Raw genomic sequence first — 16,548 nt, 5'->3', positions numbered from 1 at the left:
AAAGTTGTGGGTCCATTTCTGGGTTTTCTATTCTGTTCCATTGATTTATGTGCCTGTTTTTGAGCCAATACCATACTGTCCTAATCATTGCAGCTTTATAATATAACTTGAAGTATGGAATTGTGATGCCTCTAGCTTTGGTTTTCTTTTTCAAGATTGCTTTGGCTATGTGGGGTATTTTGTGGTTCCATACAGATTTTAGGATTGTTTTTACTAATTCTGTGAAAAATGCTGGTGGAATTTTGATAGGGATTGCATTAAATGTGTGGATTGCTTTGGGTATTATTGACATTTTAGTGATATTTGTTCCTCCAATCCATGAGCATGGCATGTCTTTTCATTTCTTTGTGTTGTTTTGAATTTCTTTCATAAGTGTTCTATAATTTTCAGGGTACACATCCTTTACCTCTTTGGTTATTTTTATTCCTAGGTATCTTATGGTGTTTGGTGCAATTGTAAGTGGGATAAATTCCTTGATTTCTCTTTTTACTATTTAATTATTGTTGTATGGAATTGCGAAGGCTTTCTCTACATTGATTTTGTATCCTTCATCTTTAACTGAATTTGTCTACAGGTTCTAGCAATTTTCTGGTGGAGTCTTTTCAGTTTTCTGCATAGAATATCGCATCATGTGCAAATAGTGAATGTTTGACTTCTTCCTTGCAGATTTGAATGTCTTTTATTTCTTTTGTTGTATGATTACTAAGGCTAGGACTTCTAGTCCTATGTTAAATACCTGTGGTGTGAGTGGCCATCCCTGTCCTGTTCCTGACTATAAAGGAAAAATTCTGTCTTTCCCCCACAGAGGATGATATTACCTGTGGGTTTTTCATATATGGCTTTTACTATGTCGAAGTTTGTTCTCTCTGCCCCTAATTGGGTCAGGGTTTTTATCATGAATGGATGTTGTAGTCTGTCAAATGCTTTTTGTGTCTCTATTGAGAGGATCATATGGTTCTTATCTTATTAATATAGTATATCAGGTTGATTGATTTGTTAATATTGAACCACCATGCAGCCCAGGAATAAATCCCACTTGATCATGGTGAATGATTCTTTTAATGCAGTGTTGGATTCCAGTTCCTAGTATTTTATTGAGAATTTTTGCATTCATGTTCGTCAGGGATATTGACCTGTAGTTCTCTTTTTTGTGGGATCCCTGTCTGCTTTTGGTAACAAGGTAATGCAGGCCTCATAAAATGAATTTGGAAATTTTCCTTCCATTTTTTTTTAAATAGGTTGAAAAGAATAGGCATTATCTCTTTTTTTAATGTCTGGTAGAATTTGCTGTGAGGGTATCTGCTCCTGGACTTTTGTTTGTTGGAAGGCATTTGTTACTGATTCAATTTCTTTGCTGGTTATCAGTCTGTTCATGTTTTCTCTCTCTTCCTGTTTCAGATTTGTTAGTTTATATGTGTCTAAGAATTTATCCCTTTCTTCTAGGTTGTCCAGTTTTGGGCATATAATTTTTCATAATGTTCTCTTATAATCATTTGTATTTCTGTGGTGTTGGTTGTTATTTCTCCTCTCTCATTTGTGATTCTATTTATTTGCGTCCTTTCCTCTTTCTTTTTGCTAAGTCTGGGTAGGGGGTTATCAATTTTATTAATTTTTTCAATGAACCACATCCTGGTTTCATTGATCTGTTCTATTATTTTTTTAGTTTCTATGTCATTTATTTCTCTCTAATCTTTATTATTTCCCTTCTTCCGCTGGCTTTAGGCTTCACTTATTGTTCTTTTCCTAGATCCTTTAAGGCTAAGGTTAGGTTATTTATTTGAGATTTTTCATGATTTTTAAGGTAGGCCTGTATTGCTATAAACTTTCCTCTTATGACTGCTTTTGCAGCATCTCAAATGTTTTGAGCCAGTGTGTTTTCATTTTCATTTGTTTTATGGTTTTTTTTAAATTTCACCTTTAAATTCCTGGTTGATCTATTCATTCTTTAATAACATGTTCCTTAACCTCCATGTATTTGTAGTCTCTCCAATATTTTTCTTGCAGTTAAGTTCAAGTTTCATAGTGTTGTGAATGGAAAATATGCATGGTATAATCCCAATATCTTTGTACTTGTTGAGGACTTTTTGTGACCTAGTAAGTGATCTATTCTGGAGAATGTCCCATGTGCACTTGAAAAGAATGTGTATTCTGTTCCTTTAGATGAAATGTACTCAATATATTTGTTCAGTGCATCTGGTCCAGTGTGTCATTCAAAGCCATTGTTTCCTTGTTGATTTTCTGCTCAGATGATCTGTCTTTAATGTAAGTGGGGTATTAAAGTCACCTACTATTCTTGTATGACTATCAATAAGTACCCTTATGTTTGTTATTAATTGATGTATTTGGGTGCTCCCATGTTGGAGGCATAATCATTTACAATTAGATCTTGTTGGATATTCCCCTTTATTATGATATAGTGCCCTTCTTCATCTCTTGTTACAGTCTGTAGTTTAAAATCTAGTTTGTCTGATATAAGTATTGGTACTCTGGCTTTCTTTTGACATCCTTGCATGGTAAATATTTCTCCATTTCCTCACTTTTAATCTACAGGTGTTTTTAGGTCTAAAATGAGTCTCTTGTAGGCAGCATATAGATGGGTCTTGTTGTTGCTGTTGTTGTTTTAATCCATTCTGATACCCTATGTCTTTTAATTGGAGCCTTCATTCCATTTACATTCTGAGTAATTATTGATAGATATGAATTTAGTGCTATTTTATTACTTGTTTTGTGTTGTTTCTGGAGATTTTCTCTTTTCCTTTCTAGTCTTTGTCACTTAAGGGTCCCCCTTAATATTTCTTGCAGGGCTTATATTTAGTGGTCACAAATTCCTTTAGTTTTTGTTTGGGACATTCTTTATCTCTCCTTCTATTCTGAATGATAGCCTTGCTGGATAGCATCTCTTGCCTACAATTTTTTCCTTTCTGCACATCGAATATATCATGCCACTTTCTTCCAGCTTATCAAGATTCTCTTGACAGATCTGCTGCTAATCTTATTTGTCTTCCCTTGTAAGTTAAAGATTTCTTTTGTCTTGCTGCTTTTACATTTTTTTTTGTTTGATAAAATCTATTTTTAAAGAACTTCTTTAGGCATTATTTTTGACAACTGTGTGATGATAATAATTTGTTAATATTGAAAAGTGAATATTTTGGCATAGAGGAAAGACTGCTTCAATGACCAGAGCTATTATAAAGCATAATGATTAGATAGGAACCAAATATCACAATCATAATTCAATTTTAAGGGTGCTTCAGCAGTCAGTAAATTTGTGTTGAGTCCCAGAATATTGGGCTAGGGCATTTTATATGTCACCTGCCTAGATAAGCATCCTTCCTGGAAATTCGTATAGACCTGAGTCTGAAGGTGGAAGTCAGGTTAGCTCAGTTAAGTAAAGTGGAGAGTGGATATGTAATTGAACCTTGGTCCTTGTGTGTGTGTGTGTGTGTGTGTGTGTGTGTATAAATTATGCAATTTTTGTGGGTTTTATCTTTCTATAAATAAGTCACAGTATTGGAAAGTTGCCATAATTTGTGAATTTTTCAGCTGTATTTTCTTTGAATATAGTTTCTGGTTCTTTTTCACTCCCCTACTGGGGTTTCTAAAATGTGTATATTGATCTACTTGGTGGCATCCAATAAGTCCCTCAAGCTTTCTTCACTATTTGTCATTCTTTTTTCATTTTGCCCTTCTGACTGAATAATTTTCAGCGACCTTTTATCAAATCGAGTGTTCCTTTCTTTTGTTTGATCACGTTTGCTCTTGAACCCCTGCTGAAATTTTCAATTCATTTATTGCATTTTTCAGCTCTATGGTTTCTGTTTAATACTTTTTAGTGTTCTGTCTCTGTGTTGAAAGTTTCTCTTGGTTTATGTATTGTTCTCTGACTCCAGGGAGCATCTTTAGGACAATTGTTTTGAATTCTCTGTCAGGTAAATCACATATTTTCATTTCACTAGTGTCAGTTTGTGGAGATTTATTCCTTTTTGGAAAGTATTTCAACTCGTGTTCATTTTCATTGACTCTGCATTGGTGTCTGCACTTTAGACAAAACACCCATTTGTCCTAACATTCATGGTCCTGCCTTGGACTCAAGAAGGTACCAACAATACGCCTGATCAGAGAGTCTGGAGGCCTCTCAAGTTTGTACAGTCAAATCCTCTTTCTTTGTTCTTAGTTGCCTTCCCCTCAACCCCAGGCATCCATTGTGTGTGGAGTTGCATCTGTGTTCGAAAACAAGTAAGACTGAAGCCAGTTCCTCAGGCAGCTAACAGATAATTTGTATTATTAGACGTTTGGTGCACATTTTTCCCTCGCCTTAGAGAAGCTGTAGAAAAGGGATTTTCGATTGCTCGCTCTATACTGACCCTGGTGAGGAACTCCGGTGACTTCTTGCCCAAACCACCATCTTTTCTGTCTCTTTCCATGGGCAGCTAAAGAATGCCCTGTCCTGTATCCCTTCTGCTTTCTGACACATAGTATCTAGAATCCAGTCTTCTGGGCACACCTAATAAAGGTTGGGGCATTGGACACATGGTGTACTTCTTTTCCTCCCCAGGAGAAGCCAGAAACTGGGGGATTTTGTCCCAATTGGAAGGTGTTGTACAAGGAAAAGTGTTACAACAAGAGGATATCTAGGATTTCCCCGGCAGCTCCAATATCACTCGATTCATGCTTGAACTGGGAGCAGGACTACCCTAACTCGTATCTGGATTTCTTACAAAGGGAATCTGTACAGGAAATGTTTCTCAATCAGGGTGTTCATGGAGGGTAGGAGGGTGTAGGGCTTCCTCATCTGCCATGTTGCTGACCTGGAAATAGGAATTTATTTTTGGCTCCTCCTGGGGGATGTCTAATCCCTACAGTGGAGGGAAATTTTGAGTAAAATTCTGAGTCCCTAAGGAATTAAAGACAAATTGTTGTCCTTTGTGTAAATGCAATCCCCTCAAGACCCTATTACACCAGAAACCATTCCCTGCGGAAGAGACCCTGTAAGCTCCTGCCCTGTTTATAACTGAGTACATTATGTCATCACACTCACCTTAAGTCTTCTGTGATTTACCAAGTGGCAAAAATGATAATAATAAAGGCTGTTTATTTTCACCTGCTGCTTGAGAGGACACATAATGAGAAATTGTTATCTGAGGTTCAAAAAGATTTCCAGGGCATATGAAAAATTACATTTGGGCTGTGTCCTCATAGAATCCAAGGGAGCAAAGCCACAGAGACTAAATCTGCCCTTTCAGGACCACAGGGGTGATACTGTTAAGGAAGCTCTAAGGTGTTCTTGCCTAAGGAAGGTGAGTTTCTGATCCATTTATATTCATGTCTTTCTTTTATGGCAGAAGTCTAATGATCTAAGATATTCCACTTTGTTTCCAGTTTTTGCAGTCCTCAGAGTCACATGAAATTGGTGGAAGGACCTGTTTGAGGGGAGGGTAGTCGTACAGGGAAGGTTCAGAGATTATTAGGTTTCAAGGATGCAGTTTATGGGTCAGTCCATGGAGGGAACTCTCACTCTTGTACATGCATTGTTTTTACTCTGTGACATGGACCAGGAGCTTAAACTCTCCTAGACTCTGATTCTTTAGTTTTGGATTAGAAAAAATGTTCTTCATTCATACCACACCAAGTCTAATCCCCATTAGAAGCCAGCACCAGGTTTTTGGGGTTGCTGCCTCCACTTACTGGTTAGGGGAGGGGTCATGTGGTCAAAGAAATAAAATGAGAGAAGGCGATTCTCTCCTGGTCCAATATTCTCCCTTAACCTTTCGTTTTCACAGCAGTCTTGTGGGCATGTGGAACCCCTGACCTTCACTCTGTAGGCCAGGTTTTGTTGCTCTTTGCTTTACAGCTTATAAAGACTCTAATGAGGGATTGGCTACGTGACTAGATTCCTGATAGTGGTAAAGTAGGTTCTCTGGGTCCTGGTTGGGCTAGTCTCAAATATTGCCAGTACAAACCCAACTCTTGTGAGAGGAGATATGGTGGGAAAATTGAATGTTCTCTCTAACTTTTCCCCCTGTGTTCACAGATCCCCTTAGAGGAGAATGGCTTCTGAAAATGCTTCTTCTGTGACTGAATTAATTCTGGCGGGGCTCACAGACCTACCAGAACTCCAGCTTCCCTTGTTCTGCCTGTTTCTATTCATGTATATGGTCACCGTGTTGGGAAATTTGTGCTTCATAACTCTGATCAGGCTAAACTCACACCTCCACACCCCTATGTACTTTTTCCTCTTCAATTTGTCCTTCATAGACCTCTGTTATTTTTCTGTGTTTACATCCAAAATGCTTATTAACTTCACATCAAAGAAGAATATTATCTCCTACAGGGGATGCATGACCCAGCTTTACTTTTTCTGTTTTTTTGCTATTTCTGAAGCTTATGTGCTGACATCTATGGCCTATGATTGCTATGTGGCCATCTGTAACCCACTTTTGTATAATGTTGTCATGTCCCCCGAAGTGTGTTCCAGCCTTATGCTTGGTTCATACTTGAAGGCATTTTTGGGTGCCATGGCTCACACTGGATGCATGCTGAGACTGACCTTCTGCGATGTAAACACCATCAGCCATTATTTGTGTGATATATTCCCTCTGCTCCAGCTCTCCTGCACGAGCACTCATGTCAATGAGCTGGTGGTTTTCATTGTGGGAGGCATCAATGTGATTGTGCCCAGTGTCACCATCTTCATCTCTTATGGTTTCATCGTCTCCAGCATCCTGCGCATAAGCTCCACTGAGGGCAGGTCCAAATCCTTCAGCACCTGCAGTTCCCATATAGTTGCTGTTTCTCTCTTCTTTGGATCAGGTGCTTTTATGTATCTTCAACCATCTTCTGTTGGGTCTATGGATGAGGGGAAATTCTCCTCTGTCTTTTACACCAACATCGTTCCCATGATGAACCCTTTCATTTACAGCTTGAGAAACAGAGACATTAAACTTGCTGTGGGAAGAACTCTGAGTAGGTGAGTGTTTTGATCAGAAACGGTGTTTGTCTCTGTAGTTATTTACACACATGGAGATTCTGTGTGTTTAAATAAAATACATTTAGTTGCAACCTTCTTAGCCTAATTTTCTTAACATGGTAAAGGAAGTTTGGGTCCTATACTATATTTTTAGTCTTTATAAGGTGGTCTTCTTTTTTTTCCTCACCAATACCACAATTACTTCTCCACATCTTTGTTCTTTTTTTTTTTAAAGATTTTATTTATTTATTCGACAGAGATAGAGACAGCCAGCGAGAGAGGGCACAAGCAGAATAAAATACATTTAGTTGCAACCTTCTTAGCCTAATTTTCTTAACATGGTAAAGGAAGTTTGGGTCCTATACTATATTTTTAGTCCTTATAAGGTCGTCTTCTTTTTTTTCCTCACCAATACCACAATTACTTCTCCACATCTTTGTTCTGTTTGTTAATAACATTAAGTAAGAAACATGTTGTCTTTTCTTCCCTATTGTTATTTTGAACTTTTTTTTCCCCTTGGAACATGATGAGTAGTCTTCAGAGCATTGAATTAAGTACCAGTAGCATGACATTGCATTATTGGGGGTGTTCTTATTGCCACTTGATATTAGAAGCATGTGTCAGGTACTCTGCTTGTACTCCCATATTTCCATCCTCCAATTGGCAAGTATATGTCTCCTTTAAATGCCAGAGATTGAGGATTCCATAAAGACGATCCAGGTTCATCCATTTTGCCTATGTAGACATTATGTATCAAGTGTCTTTCAGTAGATTTTTATTTTTGATCTTTATACAGCCAAACCAACACATAACTGATCATCGAAATATATTTATTGTATGGATGGGAAAGTGAAGCTCGGTGTAGTTATATTTATCTAAAGTCACTCCATAAAGTAAGATTTACCCTAAATTCTTAGCCTTCCCATTTCAGGTCTAACACTCTTTGTAGTCTGTTTTGCTCTACTTTCTTTTTTCTTTTCCCTTTCAAGTTTTTATTTTAATTCCACTTAGTCAACTTACAGTGTAATATTAGTTTTAGGCATAGTATATTGTGATTACCAGTTACATACAACACCTGTTGCTCATCACAGCCAATTCCCTCCTTAATAGCCATCACCCATTTAACCCACACCCCACCTCCACTCCAGCAATCTTCAGTTTGTTCTCCATAGTCGAGTCTGTTTTATGGTTTGCCTCTTTTCTCCCCCTACTAATTTGTTTTGTTTCTTAAATTCCACATAGGCATGAAATTATATGGTATTTATGTTTCTCTAACTGACTAATTTAACTTAGCCTAATAGTCTGTAGCTCCATCCAGGTCATTGCAAATGGCAAGATTTCATTCTTTTTCATGCCTGAGTAGTATTCCATTCCAGATATACACCACTTCTTTTTTTTTAAAGAATTTGTTTATTTATTTATTTATTTATTTGAGAGAGAGAGAACACAAGCTGACAGAGGGAAGGGAGAGGGTGAAGCAGACTCCTTGCTGAGCAGGGAGCCCAATGTGGGATTCAATTCCAGGCCTCTGGGATCATGACCTGAACCAAAGGCAGACACTTAACTGACTGAGCCACCCAGGTGCCCTATACCACTTCTTCTTTATCCATTCATCAGTCGATGGACATTTCAGCTCGTTCCATAATTTGGGTATTGTTGATAATGCCGCTGTAAATATGAGAGTGCATGTATCCCTTTGAATCAGTATTTTTGCATCTTTTGGGTATGGTGGACTTGGTGGATCCACCTAGGATGGTGGATCACAGGTTGGCTCTATTTTTAATTTTCTGAGGAACTTCCATACTATTTTCCGGAGTAGCTGCACCAGTTTGCTTTCCCACCAATAGTGTAAGAGTGTTTCCCTTTTCTCCTCGACCTTGCCAATACCTGTTATTTCCAAAGTTGTTGATTTTAGCCATGCTGATAGGTGTAAGGTGATATCTCATTGCAGTTTTCATTTGGATTTCTCTGATGATCACAATATTGAGCATCTTTTCTTTTGTCTGTTGGACATCTGTGTGTTTTTGGAGAAATGTCTATTAATGTCTTCTGCCCATTTTTAGCTGGGTTATTTGTTTTTTTTGAGTGTTGAATTTGATTAGCTCTTTATATATTTTTAATAATAGTCCTTTATTAGATATGTCATTTGCAAATATCTTCTCCCATTCAGAAGCTGCCTTTTAGTTTTGTTGATTTTTTACTTTCCTTTGAAGAAGCTTTTTATCTTGATGAAATTTCAATAGTTTATTTTTGCTTTTGTACCTCTTGCCTCGGGAGACATATCTAGCAAGAAGTTGCTATGGCTGATGTTCTTCCCTAGGATTCTTGGTTTCCTATATCAGATTTAGATCTTTCATCCATTTTGAATTTAGTTTTGTGTGTGGTGTAAGGAAGTGGTGCTGTTTCATTGTTTTGCATGTTGCTGTTCAGTTTTCCCAATGCCAATTTGTGAAGAGACTGTCTTTTTTCCATTTGATATTCTTTCTGCTTTGTTAAAGATTAGTTGACCATATAGTTGAGGGTCCATTTCTGGATTTTCTCTTCTGTTCCATTGATCTATTTGTCTGTTTTTGTGCACAACCATACTGTCTTGATCACTACTGCTTTGTAATATAATTTGAAGTATGGAATTGTGTTGCCTCCAGCTTTGGTTTTCTTTTTCAAGGTTGCTTTATATATTCAGGGTCTTTTATGGGTCCGTACAAATCTTAGGATTGTTTGTTCTAGCTCTGTGAAAAATGCTCTTGGAATTTTGAGAGAGATTGCATTAAATATATAAATTGCTTTGTGTAGTATAGACATTTTAACAAAATTTGTTCTTTCAATCCATGAGCCTGGAAAGTTTTTCCATTTTTTAATATGAAGAACCAGCAGCTATTATCATCCTCAATAAGGAAAACTGGGAGCTATTCCTCTTTGGTCAGGAACAAGACAGGGATGTCCACTCTCACCACTGTTATTTAATATTGTAGTGGAAGTCCTAGCCTTTCAGCAATCAGACAACAATAAGAAATAAAAGGCACCCATATCAGCAAGGAATAAGTCAAACTTTCACTATTTGCAGATGCAATGATACTCTAGGTAAAAAACCCAAAAGACTCCACCAAAAAATTGCTGTTATACGAATTCAGTAAAGTCACAAGCTCAAAGTCAATGTACAGAAATCTGTTGCATTTCTATACACCAACAATTAAGCAGCACAAAGAGAAATCAAGGTATTTAGCCCATTTACAATTGCACCGAAAACCGTAAGATATCTAGAAATAAACCTAACCAAAGAGGTAAATGCTGAAAACTTTAAAACACTTATGAAAGAAATTGAAGATGATGTGAAGAAATCTTTTAATATTATCCTTTATTTTATTATTTTAATAATATCTTGTCTGGAGGAAACATTTTTAGTTTTGATAATGTCCAGTTTAACTATGTTTTATTTTATGCATGTTTCTCTTTTTTTAATCATACCTTAGGAATATTTCCCTGACCCTAGATCACAAACCATTTTCTTTTTCTTTTTTCTCTTGTAAAAGTCTTAAGGTTTTATGTTTCACATTTATAAGTTATGTTTATTTATGTATTATTATGTGTGAAGTTATTTGTAGATTTTTTTGTAGATGCCTGTTTTCAGGCTCAGAAAGTTCCCTTTTACTTTTGTTTTTTATACAAAATAATAAACTCACATTGTAATATATCAAATATTTTTCTGTATTTATTAAGATGATCATAGAGTTTTCTTGATTACCCTTTTAGTATGGTGAGTTACTCTGATTGATATTCAGATATTAAGCCAGGCTTATATTGCCATGGTTAAACATTAGTCTTCATGATATATTATTACTTTTATATATTTCGATTCAATGTGCTAAAAAATTACATCTGTGATTATGAATGACATTGGTCTACAGTTTTTTTTTCTTGTCATGATTTTGGTTTTGGTATCAGGGTACTGCATGTTGTATAGAATGAATTGTCATGTTTCTCCTTTTTAATTTTTACGGGAGATCGTGCAGAATTGCATTATTTTTTTGGAAATGTTGGGAAGGATTTAACAATGAAATTAGATAGATAGATCTAGTGCTTTTTTCATGGGAAAGCTTTTAACTGAAATTTCAAGTTCTTTAATAGATATAAAGCCATTGTAGTTACCTACTTCTTAAGTAAGCTTTGGAAGCTTGTGTTTCAACAAACTTATCCATTTAATTGGTTGTCAAATTTATTAGTATAAATTTGTTCATAATATTCCCTTATTTTCCTTTTAAGTCCATAAAATCTGTGGTAANGCGTCCACTTGTTCTAGCATTTGTGCAAGAGATTCTTGGCTCTCTATAGAACATTTTGGCATCTATGTTGAAAATCAAGTGACCATCAATGTGAGGGTTATTTTTGCATTGTCTTCATTGAAACATATGTGTCATATATATGTACCTGTCATGAATTTAAGTGCAGTCAATTTATCTCTTCTTTTTCTTTCACATGTCGCTTGTATGAGTTCTTTACCACAGTTGCATTTAAGCCTTTTTATTCCACTTGGTTAGCAGTTAAAAACAAAGGGGTGGTGGTGGTATTAAGATGTTTTCAAGCTACTATATTGGTGAATTTTGATTATGTACAGCCATAAGATTGTAGGTGGAGAGAAATGAGGAACAGCCTTAAAATTCTTTCTCTCCTTGAACTAACTAGCCTTTCAACAATTGTTTCTTTAAGCCTTTATCACTCCTAAAGAATTCAAATGCTACCTAGAATCACGGTGCTGTGTTTGTTAGATGTCCAGAACTTATTCATCTTCTAATGGGAAGTTTATACTATCAGACGAGCATCATCCCAATTCCCCCTGTCCTCAGCCCCTGGTAACCATCTTTATACTCTCTGTTTCTTGGAGTCTGGTTTTTTTAGATTCCATGTACAAGTGATATCATACAGTATTTGTCTTTCTCTTCCTGCTTTGTTTCACTTAGCAAATCCTCTAGGACCATCTATGGTGTTGTAAATGGCAGAATTTTGTTCTTTCTCATGGCTGAATAACATTTCATTGTGTATGTATATCGCGGACTTGAAATTCTCTGAGAGAGTAGTCTTAAAAGTTCTCACCACAAAAAAGAAATGGTAATTATGTAACTTGATGGAGGTGTTAGCTAATACTGCTGTGGTAATCATATGGCCATATATGTTTATCAAATAAATATTATACACTTAAAGCTACAGAGTGTTATATGTCAATTATATCAAATCTGGAAGAAAAAGAATTCAAATGCTTCTCACATTGACATAAGGGTAAGTGAAAGGAGAATGCAAAATAATTACCAAATTTTTCTTCCAGCATTTGAAATTGTATAGCATTTTTTGCATTTGTAAAAGTGAAACTAATGTGTGTGTGAGTGTATATATATATATTTATGTATATGTATATATATATATAAAGGATCTTAATTTGAGTTTTAAAAATATTCACTCACATGTTGAATTTAAGACACAAAACAAATGAACATAGGGGGAAGAAAGAGAGGAAACCAAGGAACACTTTTTTTTTTTTTTAAAGAAACAGACTCTTAAGTAGAAAACAAACTGATGGTTACTAGAGGGGAGGTGGGTGGGGAGATGGGTTAAATAGGTGATGGGAATTAAGGAGGGCATTTCCTGTAATGAGCACCTGGTATTGTAAGTGATAAATCATTAAATTCTACACCTGAAACTAATATTGCACTGTATTTTAACCTACTGGAAATTAAATAAAAACTTGGAAAGAAAAAAGAAAATAAATATTCCTAAGGCCTTCTTGGGATATTCCTTACAGCAATTTTTTTTTTCTTTAAATTGATTCAAATGTTGTCTAAGACAAAAGTCCCCATCAGAGGGAGCTGTTTACTTAGATTACCACTGAAACATTAATTATCAATTGATAGGGACCTCCTTGGACCACTCTATACCTTAATTCATAGAGAGAGGTAAAAGAGATTAATATTTCACTGTTACAGGTTTGATACAGAAGAAAATTCTTATTTTTAGGACAGTTGTAATTGTAAGAAGGCTTTCCGCTGAAGACCCAAGTGTTCCTTCTCTCTTTTACCGTGAGTTATATTCTAAATTGCATGGAAAATTTAATAACGAGAAAATCTCAGAGGCAACACATTTTTCCTAGGACTGCCAATGACAGGACAGTTGATACCCAGAACAGATTAAATCCCAGATTAGTGCACTTCTCCTTGAATAATACATGTACTGTACCATTGTGGAATTTGCTAGGACACGTTTCTAATTTCTGTTGTCCAGAAATGCAATTGTTCATTTGCTTTACACCCAGGATTTTTATACTTCTGATCTGCTCAGAAATTTCATATTATGACAAGATTTGAGTACAGGAAAGAGTAGCTCTTAATCATGGCCACTTATTTTTGAGCAGGGGATGGAATTAAATGTACTGATCACACAAGTCAAGGATCAGCAGGTCCTCTTTCTGCTTCTTCATTTTTCAACAGGTTCCAAGAGAAAAATAAAGTCAAACTAGCCAGCTCCTAATCTTAACTTCCATTTGCAGTTTATAGTTATACTTTCTTCAAGATGGGAGCTTTTGTTTTTATAAGGATGCCCATGAAGAGAGCCTAGTGTCTCTTTTTAAATACCACAAACTGAGGGCTAGTGTCTCTTTTTAAATACCACAAACTGAGGGCTTCAGCGGGGTGGGGGAATGGGATAGGCTGGTGATGGGTAGTAAGGAGGGCACGTATTGCATGGCGCACTGGGTGTTATACGCAACTAATGAATCATCGAACTTTACATCAGAAACCAGGGATGTACTGTATGGTGACTAACATAATATAATAAAAAAACATTTAAAAAACATTTTAAAAAAATAAAAAATAAATAAATACTACATACAGTAGTGGAGGATTTTTTTTTTCTAGCAGGATTGCTAACCTCCTTTCATATAATTAATAATCTACTCTTTACCTTGGATCCATTTCCAAAATGTTGCATCTTGAATTTCTCTCTCTCTCTTTAACCTAATTTTGTGAGTATAGAAATTTCAAAATCATATGTGGTATGTTGGAAAGATGCTAAACACAGATCTTAGGTATAGATCTTAGATCATAAATACAGAGAATGAAGAAAGACCTTTAAAGTAAAGTCGGCTATAGACTGAATGTTTGTGCTTCCTCAAATTGCTATGTTGAAACTTAATCCTTAGTGTGATGGTATTAGGAGGTGAGAACTCTGGGAGTTGACTAGGTCATGAGGGTGGTGCCTTCATGAATGGCATCAGTGCCCTTATAAAAGAGCTATCAGAGAGTTCCCTTTCTGCTTTGGTCATGTGAGGACAGAGCAAGAAGACAAACAGTCTATGACCCAGGAAGAGACCTCACCAGAGATGAAATCTCCTGGTACCTTGATCTTGGACTTCCCAGACTCCAGATCTGTGAGAAATAAATTTCTCTTGTTTATACCCCACCAATCCATGGATTTGTTACAGCAGCCCAAAGAGACTAACACAGCCTAAGTGGTCTTTTTCATCTTTCTCCCTTTAGAGCTGGCATTAAGGAAGGCACTTGAGGTAGTGAGCATTGGGTGTTATATGCAACGGATGAATCACTAAATTTTACCCTTGAAACTAATAATACAGTATATGCTAACTAATTTGAATCTAAATACAAAATTAAAATAAAAATCCATAATTGTGTTAGGCACAAGTCATTGTTTTGTGTTTGGAGCCATGTTTTATTTTGAGCAGTTTACACATTGGGAGAAATTCAGAGTCTGAATGCTTTTTTACTACTAACAGAATCCCCTCAATATAACTAAAGAATGATGCTTTTCTGCCCTTCTCCCCTACTAAATATAAGTGCATGTGTAAATACATGCTTATGTATTCTTCAGGTGAATAAGAGTTCAGAATTCATTAGGGATACTGGCTTCTCATTTTCTTTCCTTGTAGTAATTTTGTCTGCATTTGATATCAGGGTAATGCTGGCTTCATAGAATGGATTTCAAAGTCTACCNAGGATTTCAAAGTCTACCCCATTCTTCAGATTTACGGGACACTTGAGAAGGACTGGTGTTAATTCTTCTTTAAATATTTGGTAGAATTTATGCTTGAAGCTTTGATATTCTTTGTTGAGAGGTTTTAGAGTATTGTTTTGATCATGATATCTGTTACAGTTCTGTTCAGAATTTCTGTATGTTCCTGATTCATGTTTGGTAAGTTGTATGTTTCTAGGAATTCATTTCATCTAGATTATCCCCTTTTTGGTGTATAAATGTTCGTATAATCTTATGATCCTATTCTTTTTATTTCAGTGGCATCAGTTGTATTGTCTTCTCTTTCATTTCTGATTTTACTTATCTTAGCCTTCTCTCTTTTTTCTTATTTAGACTTTCTAAGTGCTTGCCAATTTTATCTTTTAAAACAGCCCTTATTTTCAGTGATTTTACTGTTATTTTCTATTTCATGTATTTCTGCTTAATTTGTTCTTTTCTTGCTAGTTCCATGAGGTATAAAGGTAGGTTGTTGATTTGAGTCTCTCTTCTTTTTTAATATAAGTGTTTATCATAATAGATTTCCTTTTAGGGTACCTATGTAAGCCTAGCACACACCATCACGTATTTTCCTACTTGGTGTTATACTCACATACGTTATTGGGGCTGTAGTTTCGATTTAAAGAAATATTTCTGACATTTCTTGCTTTTGTCACTTAAATAGGCTTTATTGAATCCATACATGCATTTCGTGTCTATTAACATTTTTAGTTATAGCTACTTTTTAATACTTTTGTCTTTTAACTATTGTATCAAAATTAAAAGAAATTTACCCACCACTTTTATAGTATAATATTCTGTACTCTTCTGTGTGTTTACCTTTATTAATTTGTTTTAGACTTCCTTAAGCTAATGTGATGTTATTTAGTATCCCTTTTTTTCAACATTTCTTATAAGTCAGGTTTAGTGGTGATGAACTTTTTCAGTTTTCTTTTATGTGAGAAAAAATGTTCTCTCTTCTCATTTTGGAGGGATACTTTTGTTATTTATAGTATTCTTGGTTGACCTTTTTTTTTCTTTCAGTACATTGAATAGATCATCCCACTCCCTTTTGACCTGCAAGATTTCTGCTGAAATCAATTGAATTCTGCTGAAAAATCTACTGATATTCTTACGGAGGTTTCATTGTAATGGATAAGTTGCATTTTTCTTGCTTATTGAAAAATCTGTTTGTCTTTGACTTCTCAGTAATTTGATTACAATGTGTCTTGGTGTGGATTTCTTCGAAGTTATCTTTTTTTTCCCCCCCCAGGGGTGGGGGTTGTTTTTGCTTCCTGGATCTTGATGTTCATTTCCTTCCACAGATTTGCGGGTTTTTAAGCCATTTTTCCTTTGAGAAATCTTTCAGGTCATTTCCCATCTTTCTTTTGAGATCCCTATAGTGCATATATTGGTCCATCTGATACTGTCCAATAATTCTTTTCTTTTATTTTTTTACTATTTTTCATTCTACTTTTCGCTACTCTGATGAATAATTTCAAATGGATTTTTTTATAATAATATTTTTTATTATATTATGTTAGTCACCATACAGTACATCCCTGGTTTTTGAT

General features: G+C 35.6%; 1 protein-coding gene across 1 annotated transcript; it reads left to right on the top strand.

The window, feature by feature from the left end:
* The first annotated feature begins 6,047 nt into the window (after positions 1-6,047).
* Positions 6,048-6,971, top strand: LOC100467622 (olfactory receptor 145). The gene has a single exon (XM_002928186.4). It carries the CDS (start codon positions 6,048-6,050, stop codon positions 6,969-6,971), a length of 924 nt encoding a protein of 307 aa, XP_002928232.2.
* The last annotated feature ends 9,577 nt before the right edge of the window (positions 6,972-16,548 follow it).

The sequence above is a fragment of the Ailuropoda melanoleuca genome, chromosome 8 (genome assembly GCF_002007445.2).
Source record: "Ailuropoda melanoleuca isolate Jingjing chromosome 8, ASM200744v2, whole genome shotgun sequence".
NCBI classification, from domain to species: Eukaryota; Metazoa; Chordata; class Mammalia; order Carnivora; family Ursidae; genus Ailuropoda; species Ailuropoda melanoleuca.
This window is presented reverse-complemented; position numbering and strand designations above follow the sequence as displayed.

Bases quoted from the DNA above. Each gene is read 5' to 3' on its own strand.
- LOC100467622 (XM_002928186.4), top strand. From the start codon at position 6,048: ATGGCTTCTGAAAATGCTTCTTCTGTGACTGAATTAATTCTGGCGGGG.